Source organism: Punica granatum, chromosome 6 (assembly GCF_007655135.1).
Source record: "Punica granatum isolate Tunisia-2019 chromosome 6, ASM765513v2, whole genome shotgun sequence".
Taxonomy (NCBI): Eukaryota; Viridiplantae; Streptophyta; class Magnoliopsida; order Myrtales; family Lythraceae; genus Punica; species Punica granatum.
In genome coordinates this window covers 7,586,108-7,595,832 of record NC_045132.1, presented here as the reverse complement: position 1 = coordinate 7,595,832, position 9,725 = coordinate 7,586,108, and the positions used below count along the sequence as shown (strand labels likewise).

Genomic DNA, 9,725 nt, shown 5'->3' with positions numbered 1-9,725 from the left:
AATTAATTATAAAATTTAAAATAATAATTTCCATAGGGTAAATTGATGGCGTGGTAACGCGAGATAGCTCCGTTAAAGAAAATCTTTTGTAAGAGAAAATCCTTAATAATTTCCTTAATGAAATATTTCTTCACATTTGTTGAAGAAAATCCTTTTAAGATTTGTATATATTGATAGGTGAATGGAGAAAGAACTCAAGAATATTTTACCATTTAATCTAACTTTATAAGAGAAGTAAAAACTTATTCAGCAAAAGGGGAAAAAGAAGAAGAAGAAGAAGAGAGAAGTATAAACCTTCAAAGCGGACACAAAGTTTAGTTCAAAGGTGTGATCACAAAACATAAGGGAAGCATAATATGTGGACTGGTGAATTAAAAAAAAAAAGGAAGAGTTCACAACATTTTATGATGTTTTTCTTCCTATGTTGAAAAGAATACTGCAACAGATAAAATAATATTTATTAAAGAAAATGAGGCACATTTTTAACTGATAACTAAAAGATTTTAGATTCAATATATACTCGTGGTAGGACGACTCGCACCATTTCTTAGTTGTTAGAATTTGTAATCTATTGCTCTAATCCATTAGACTCCATTGTAATGAAAAATAATTAACAAAATAAAATAATAAGTAAAGTTTCAAGAGATAATCGAGGAATACTTAAAGTAATTGACCCGATCTTTACTCTTTTTATTCATGTAAAGGGAGAGACTAAAGGGAGGTCAAAATTTGATTTTGCATTGCACTTATTTGTGATATTTGGAAAATTTGGCGTAGTTTTATGAAATTAGGTAAATTTTTTGTTAACTTTCTTTAACATTTTAAATTTCAAGTGGGGCAAATAGTACTGATATTGAATTAGAAGAACATTCTAATTTTCAAAATTTTAATGTAGAAAATATTCAAAAATATTCATTAAAAATGATTATAACACTTTAAAAAACTGAGAAAAATTTTATTTAGCGATCAAAATTAAAAAATCCATAAATTTTCAGTATATCAATTAGTATCCAATATTAGGGAATTTACAAAGATTCAAACTCAAATTAAAAAGGGTCTAATTCGTTAAACATTATGTAACTAATAAAATTTCATCTAAAAATTGAAAAAAAAATCCCTTTATCAGGTGACTATAACAAAAATACCTTTTAAAAACAATAAATAAATAAAAATTTTCAGCAAGGGAGCGTCTTGATGCCATTTAATCGAACTCACAATACTATTGTTTTTGTTGCTTTCGTACACTATATACATATATGTTTACTCGTGTTCATACTAACAAAACCCAAGTCATGAAATTGAGCATTGAAATTTTTTGTCCCACTCAATACAGTTCACCCGAATCAGGTTTCACCGAAATAATGTAAAGAAACTCTTGAATTTAGAAGAAAATTGGATAGTTCGACCTATCAGTCTAAACTCATGAAATTTCCAGTACAGCCAAGCAATCATTCTTCTTTCTTCTTACTTTTTTTTTAATTGAATGTAATCATATATTTGATTGCGCAGATATATAATTAAAAATTATAAATATAAGCATTTATAAACTACACTTTTTCTGTCTATATTAGAGAGAGAGAGAGAGAGAGGGAATCTATATAATGTGCACTTTAAAGTGAGAAGTGATGTTTCTGTGGACCAGCACTCCTCCGACTTTAAAGTCCCACACCACAAGACAACAAAACACCTCCAAAAAGATAACACCATTTTCTATATATCATCACCGTCTCCCCATTAAACTTGATTATATATATTGTGATGATCATTAGGGTTCAGCCCAAACTAACCCCTTGCTTAAGAGAGCTTGAGCTCAGCTCATCCCCATGATCACTAACCCCAGAAATCTAATTAAAGTCGGTCGGTATTGGGTGTGGACCAGCCTGGAGGATCCGAGGAGAGAGAGATAAGGACATGCCCAAGAGGAAAGGAGAGAAGCTGTCTGCTGTTCTGAGGAAACGACCCTTCCATTCATCCATTAACATCATCTCCTCCCTCCTGACTCCGAACCCACCCACCTGTTCCCCCCATTCCCCCCCCCCCCCCCCCTCTCTCTCTCTCTCTCTCTCTCCCCTTATGTGCTCTAAGCTCCTTCATCAACCTTGAGACTTTCATGGAACTTCTGAATCAGCCTTCACCTCTCTCAGTTCTTGACCAGCAGGTGAGTAAGTAGAGCAGTAGCCAGGTCTAAGGGCAAGTACTCTCCTGTCCATGTGTCTCCATCACCAAGTTGGTAAGATTTAGCTGAGCAGATTTGAGTTGCTTTTGGAGGTAGCTAAACCCTAGGGAGATAATAATCAATGATGATTAGAGCATAATTATTGTTTTAAGGTTCAGCATGGAAAGACGACAACTAAAACAACCCCTAGATCACCTGATCCACCCCTACAACAGTACTACTACTAATCAGTACCACAACCAGCAGCAGGAGCAGCAGCAATCACATGATCATCAAACCCTAGATCCAGTCCCCTCGGGGGCTTCCCCCCGGACGCCGCGGACGGGTTCGATTCGATACAGAGAATGCCTCAAGAACCACGCAGCCAAGATGGGCGGTCATGTGACGGACGGGTGCGGTGAGTTCATGCCCAGCGGGGAGGAGGATTGCGGGCCTGACTTCTTCAAGTGCGCCGCCTGTGGCTGCCACCGGAACTTCCACAGGAAGGAGCCGGTTGGGGTTGGGATCCGCCATCTTGACCCCGCCCACAAGGCTGCTATCGATCGGATGTTTTCACCTTCCTCGGCACACCCCCCGGTGATGATGACTTTTGGTGGCGGGGCGGAGTCGTCGAGCGAAGATAGGGATCTGATGTTCCGGTCCGATGGTGGATATCAAGGTTTGCCCTCTGAGGCCCACAAGAAGCGGTTCCGGACCAAGTTCAAGACCGAGCAGAAGGAGGCAATGGCGGAGTTTGCGGAGAAGATCGGGTGGAAGATCCAGAAGGAGGACGAGCAAGAGATAATGCAGTTTTGCGCAAAGGTCGGCGTGAAGAGGCAAGTGTTCAAGGTTTGGATGCACAATAACAAGCTGAAAAGGAAGAAAAAGGAGCAACAGGAATTGTAAGCTACTTATGAGTTCAATTCTTTAGTGTCTCATGTTCCATTGCCATGATGAACATCAAATGGAGTTGAGATTGGCAAATCTTTTCATTCCCTCCCCCCCCCCCCCCCCGGTCTCAGTTTCGTACATTATAATAGCTATGTTGGTGTTTCTTCGTTTACGGCGTCCATGTCAAGAATCCCACATCGATTATACACTGCCAGAGCAGTTTTAACAGTTCTTTTACTATAAAGATGGACTTGGCAGAATTAATGCATGAGTGAAGACCCACAAGACTGAGAAGTTCACCAGATTTCCTCATTCTGCTTTAACCAAAAGAAAAAAAGAACACGGCAGTCTGACAAAGAAAAACGCGATATATTGCACCTTACAAAGCCTATTTGACCATGAAACATTATCGTCTGCATATATAAAATGTTGACACCAATATTTTCTGAGTTTCCATCGTCTCCAAACACTAATTATCGTGATACACCCCGATGTGAGTTAACAGATGAAAAGCAATATCCGTATGCAAAGGGACCTATCAGAAATTCCTCTGTGAAAGGCCGATGCTCATCCTGCTACACTAAATTGAAGACCCTCTAAGAACTAAGTTCCTCACGTTTTACTTATCTAAAAAAATAAAAATAAAAAAACCCTAAAATTTTGACTGTATTCGTAGACTGACCCCATATCTCGATATGTCGTCCTGAATAAAAAAATATTACGTTTTTACCATTTCGAGACCAAATCCTGAACTAATAATAAAGTTTCCATTTAAACAAGGCATATCTCCAAACCCATGTACCATTACCATCATGCCTGTTTATCAAGCTCGTTTTACTGGTCCCACGATATTAATTTCCACCGTATTGCAGATAATTGATGCTATCTAATAACTTTCTCTAACCGATCGGCTACATTCTATCAGTCAGTGGGTACATACATACCTATGATCTAGTTCTTTGATGTGTTTATCAGCCAGTCAGCCTATAAGAACCATAAAGGCAAGTCAATCCATCTCTTTCTTCCAATGTCAGGTTTCCAAAACAATAGTCTTTACCAATGTCAATACGTATCTATATTTTATGATCACGAGGAAGGTTATAGCCGGCAAGTTCAAACCCGTGACAATTTGGAAAAGTATTGTTCCTAGATAAGTGTTTCATCTACCTTGCACCAACGCGTATGCCAAGGAAGCATTTCTATTCATAAAGGCTGTAGATTATTCTCTACATTGTATTATTAAGCCAGGAATCATTCTCCTTCTTCTCTAGAGCTATAAGCTATATATGCTAGAGGAATACAGATTCGAGTACAACATAACAACTACAAAGAAGACTCGTAGCCCAAACAGGCCAGTACTAACATAAAACTTACAGGTCCCTGATGAAGCCCTCAAAGCTCAGCAGTTTCCTTCCTCATCTCCGACCCCAGTTTTCCTGTCGCCTCCGAAGCAGCCTCCTTCGCAGCCTCGTAAGTGGACTTGGCCCGGTCAGACACAGTCTCCTTTGCCGCTCCATACGATTGCCCAACCCTTTTAAGAGCTTCCTCATAGGCTTCTTCTATCTCATTTGACTTCCAGTTTCCCATCATGGTGGCGGAATCAGCATTGGCAGATTTCTCATCCTTGCCATATCCTGTGATGTCCTGCATCGACTCTTTGGCATTGTTAGCCGTCTCCGAAGCCATTTTAATGGCTTCCTTTGCATGCTCAGAGGTGGAGCTTCCCATTTCACCAGCCTTCTCAGAAACGTACTTCGATGTCTCTACAAAGAGAACAAGGGAAAATAGTAAGGAACTCTTACCGACAAATGATTTGTGCATTCCAGGAACATAAAATGGCACTTCTTTATCTATGTCTGACAAGTTGAAGAAGGGAAAATGCCTACACTGAGAATACAAAGCTTCTTTTTCGATCATCCAATCAAAGATATTGATTGTTGTTGGTCTCATATTGATCGTGATGGAAAAACAATGCGGTGATTAAACCCCTGTAAAAGATTTCTCCCATTGTATGCATGAGAACACCAACCTTCTAGAGTAGGAACCTGAACTAAATATTGGCAGCAAATAATGCGGGAAATTCAATTCGTTTAGATACATGGAGGAAGTATGCTTGACCGAACATAAAATCTATGAAAATGCCCATTTTGGTAAAATCCCAGCCGAGACCTAGCCCCAATAGGACTCATTAAATAATAACAGGTTTCATTGATAGGCCGACAAGAATCAGCACTTGTATCTTTCAGTCACAATCTATCAGGACCTGGTGTATCTGCCCCTTGCTTTCGGAGAAAGAGGCATAAAACCGTAGTTCATTCAAATCAGAATGTAAGACCCCATTGAATAATGCCAAAATCACTTGCCTCTGCAACCGAAACTCAACCTCAAAACTCAGAAGCTCATAGCTATTTGGAAGGACAGGGGGGGGGGAGAGAGAGAGAGAAAAAAGAAAGTAAAAGAACTACTATATTAATCAGCGAGTAAAAGGTAGAACAATCACTCAATAAAGTACCAGAAGCAGCTGAGTTGATGGTCCCTGTTGCTCTTGAAGCAGCATCCCCAGCCTCATCCATCCCGTTTTGAGCCATGTCTTGGTTAATGATGGTCCCTGTCGCTCTTGAAGCAGCATCCCCAGCCTTATCCATCACATTTTGAGCCGTGTCTTGTCTGATCTTAAGCCCCCTAATGCCACATGATCAAGAGAAATATTCATTTTAATGTATCTTACCTGTTGATACTCATACTACCATAAAAAAGAGATCTTGAACCAATTTGAAGTGTTAAATATAATTACGCTATTTGATTTTAAAGATTACACATCAGAAAAGTGAAGAAAGCTCGGAGATCCAGTCAATGTGATGAATCTAACATGCATCATGCGAGTGTGAGAAATGCAGAAGTCAGTAACTTAAAATTTTTTAATTTTAGGCAATTCCTCTAATTGCACCATTTTCTACTACACTGACTCTGAGTTCGATATTTATACAGCCAATTTATAAAAGTAGAACAATCTATACATATGTTACTGCCAGGACATGTCCTCTCCTTGCATATGAGAATATATTGTACTTCAAAATCTGAATAAACATCTACAGGTCTTGTTAAATGAAACAAGTGAAAGGGCAATGATTAATAGATTTAAAAGGACTAAACCTCCCTCTCTCTCTCTCTCTATCTATCTATCTAGATTTTTTTATTAAATTATTCTTCATTTACCGACAAACTATTTTAGCACAGGTGGGCGGGTTGAACCACAACATACAAGAATAAAATTGGGGGGGGGGGGGGGAAGGAAAAAAAAAAGGTGATAACTGTCTATTTTCCTGCATTTTCAATCATAAACAAGAGACCCACACCGGCATTTCTCCAGAGGAACTGATCCGACAAACATGTTATCTTGATTGTTTAATCATATCACAGCGAGACAACTCTTGTTTGTGCATATGTGCTCATTTCTTTAGTATCTCATGTATTTCTCTAGTTGCAGTTTCTTTGTATGATTTTCTTAAAGCTATTTGCTGAAGCACTCAGCTCTACGGCTCTATCAATAAAGTAACCGACCCAACAAGCACGTATTTCAAGTATTTCTTCAACTAATGACACACAAAAATGAGCATAAGCTTCTATGGTTCACAAAGGGCACTGTGCCCCTGCAGCTCCAGCTACTGGATTGCCCCTCTCTCACTCAATCCCCTCTAGGATGAGCCAGTGGTTCTTAAGTAAGGGGGCACGGTGCCTTGAACGGAACATATAATTTTCCACAAATGAGCCAGTTGAGTTTACTTGTATGATGCACATCCTAATTTTCCATGTAAGCTAGAAACAAAACTTGTTTTGTCCTTAATATGGGGAGATTCATTCCCTCGAAAAACTAGAAGGCCAGATATTGTTAATTCTAAAAAAAAAATACATGCTCAATCTAATGAGTACGCCAATAAAGAACCTGAACATTTGTTCACTTGTAAGACCCAAAAGATAGCCTTTCAAATAATAAAACAAGCCAATGCACTTTCTGTGGCGTCTATCGCGAGCATGGAATAGAGCTTAAAGAAGAATAATTTACCAAGGAACTTCAACTGTAAATGAAGATATTAAGCCATTGATATATAAGAAGAAAGGGGAAGCCGCAACCCAGTAAAAATCACGTTATATAAATGTAGGCCATGTTATTATACACAAAAGGTAGGTTCGATGAGATCCAGATTATTAAAAACACCTTTACATTGGCAATCCATCAGAAATAGATATGATCAAGAAGAGGCTTAAAAGAGGCCAAACATGGAGAAGACCTTTTTCTGATATGGGAAGATCAATTCCTATAGTATGAGAAATTGGGTTTTGTATAGACAGCGCCCATTTTGCTATTGAAGCTGCATACATATCATTAATATGAATGCGGGTCGTTTTGTTCTCATCAGCTCATTGAAGGGCTGGACCAGAACATTCTCAAACATTCTTATACAACTAGCATTACATGAGAGATCATCGGGTCCTCCAGAGCCACTAACCCCACAGGTACACGTTTAGCAATTCCCGCAGCGCGCCAAATCATATCTGACTCAACGGCTACCGACTTTCTCACACTATCAAGTATCATCATCTCTAGCCTCTAGTTCTACAACTCGCCCTGTGTAAACTTCGTAGTACCCTTTTTGTCCGAATAATCACCCCCTCGAACTTGTCCCTCTAACTGTCCCATCTGACAAGGAAGCGGTAAAATCATATCGGAATGCCAGGTCTTACTAAACAACATTATAAACAAAGCTCAAATCTTTTCCCAATCTCAACAGCAAACAGCCTAATCAAGGGGAAAAACGGAGAAATTCTCAAGTGATTCTAACTATACGACCAGCAAGCGATAGCATCACTTCCTCACGAAAGAAGGGAAAATCTTACTCAGAGAACTTGTCACGAGCCCAATCAACCGCGTGATTCATCCGCTCCTTCGCTTCTTCTTCCCAACACAGGCCCACCTCTGAGCACACCGCCATTGTCAACACAACTATCAGGGCAGCAACGGAAGCACTCTTTCCCATTTCAAGAAAGTTTCCCACTTTGCTTTTTCTCGACAGAAAAATTGATGATTATCAGGAGACCGAAGGAGCTTATTTACCCCCAAAATTCGACAAGAGAAGATCTCGGGAGAGTTTGACTGTGTCGTGTGTGGAGGGGAAGGAAGGAAGAAGAGAAGTGGGTGTCGTGTTTTGCTGGGGGCAGAGGGAGCAGTTTGAGGAGTCTCAGTGACCGATCGTCCGTACGTGGCGCGGTACAAAGCGACACGTGTCGGAGCGGGGGGGACTACCCGTTGCTGGGTCCTCGACACGTGGCTCTTCCGGAAGCCATGGATGGCCACATCCTCTCTCTTTTGTCCCGGTAGAAATTGTGAATTGGCTTTTGCACCCTGAAGTTTTTTTGATAAATAGTTACAAGGCAGACCCGTGCTATGTACGGGCTGTCATAACTATTTTTATTAAAAATCTGACCTCACACTATGCGAGTTTATATTTTCTTATATTGAATTTTAAAATATAAATATTTTTATAAATTTTTCAATACATATACATTATCTTACCCATATTACAAAGGTTAAGAGAGAAAAAGGGACCTATTGATTAAAAAAAAACAAAAGAAGAGAAAGAACGAGGGAGTGGGAAGTGAGTCGTGTGAAAGAGAGAAAGAGGGAGATTGAGAGAGTAAGAGTGGGTAGTTGGTAATAGTTAACTAACAAAAATTCAAAATTACTAGTTTTCAAAAATAATCTCTGGATCGGGAATCTTTGCTCTTCTCTTTTGTGTTTCGCTGCCTGCGTTCTTCTTCGTTGTCTGTCCGTATCGCAAAGCTGGTCGATGCCAGCTAGTTTAGTTGAAAATAGGGGGGCCAACCAAGACCCCTTAATAAAGCTTTGTTCGATAAAAAAAATGATTCGTTCTGACAACTTCGAACCAGATGTTGCCCTTTGAATTAGCCGATCAACCAAAATCGATCGGGCGAGCTGGTTGGTTGGGAAGGGGTGATTAGTGGAGAAAAGAATTGCTGAGATATAAATTCTACTATTTGGTTATGACGAATGAGTGGTTGTGAAGCATGCTCCGGAGGAGATTGACCTTTCCCTGAGTCAGTCCAATCAGAAAGGGGAGGTTTCGCTGTCTAGACTGCATTTCGAGGACATGTTTGGTTTTGGAGTTTTTTTTTAACTCTACTCTACTTAACTCTATTTGTCTTCAATTTAACAATACAATTATTACTTTTTCATTCTTTTTCATTTTTTTAACTATTCAATTCAATTTTTAATATTAAATTCTCTTAACTATTTATTAATTTTTCCACAAGTTAACAATATAATAATTAGTTTCTCGGGTAAATTACTCCGGTAGTACAAAAAGTTTCAGAAATATAACATTAGGGTATAGAAAGAATTTTTTTCTACAATTTGATACATAAATTTCCAAAATTGTTTCAATCAGGTACCTTCCGTCACTTTCAAACTAACACATTAGCAAATAATGACATGGCAAATGATGTGTCACTATGTTGCACAAATACTAAAATAAAAAAAATTATTTTTAAATTAAAACAAATAAATTAAAATGAAAAACTCTCTCCCTCTATCCTCTTTATTCCCTCTCTCCAGGACTGTCTCTCTCTCCACCTTCTCTCCCATATCTCTCTCTCTCAACTG

The 9,725-nt window shown here is 39.0% G+C and overlaps 2 protein-coding genes across 3 annotated transcripts; one reads left to right on the top strand and one right to left on the bottom strand.

Annotated features, from left to right (window-relative positions):
* Positions 1 to 1,717: 1,717 nt before the first annotated feature.
* Positions 1,718 to 3,147, top strand: LOC116209933 (zinc-finger homeodomain protein 6). 2 transcript variants are annotated; one of them, XM_031543696.1, is made up of 2 exons: positions 1,718 to 2,158; positions 2,329 to 3,147. In XM_031543696.1, the coding sequence occupies exon 2, from the start codon at positions 2,336 to 2,338 to the stop codon at positions 3,059 to 3,061; it is 726 nt and encodes a 241-aa protein (XP_031399556.1). In that variant the 5' UTR covers positions 1,718 to 2,158; positions 2,329 to 2,335; the 3' UTR covers positions 3,062 to 3,147. The 2 variants fall into 2 exon arrangements, with proteins under 2 accessions (XP_031399556.1, XP_031399554.1); XM_031543694.1 differs by having other exon boundaries at positions 1,718 to 2,230.
* Positions 3,148 to 4,227: 1,080 nt separating this feature from the next.
* Positions 4,228 to 8,249, bottom strand: LOC116209935 (late embryogenesis abundant protein D-29-like). Its single transcript, XM_031543699.1, has 3 exons — positions 7,943 to 8,249; positions 5,559 to 5,728; positions 4,228 to 4,809 (listed from the first exon to the last, which is right to left on the bottom strand). The coding sequence occupies exons 1-3, from the start codon at positions 8,080 to 8,082 to the stop codon at positions 4,439 to 4,441; spliced, it is 681 nt and encodes a 226-aa protein (XP_031399559.1). The 5' UTR covers positions 8,083 to 8,249; the 3' UTR covers positions 4,228 to 4,438.
* Positions 8,250 to 9,725: the final 1,476 nt, after the last annotated feature.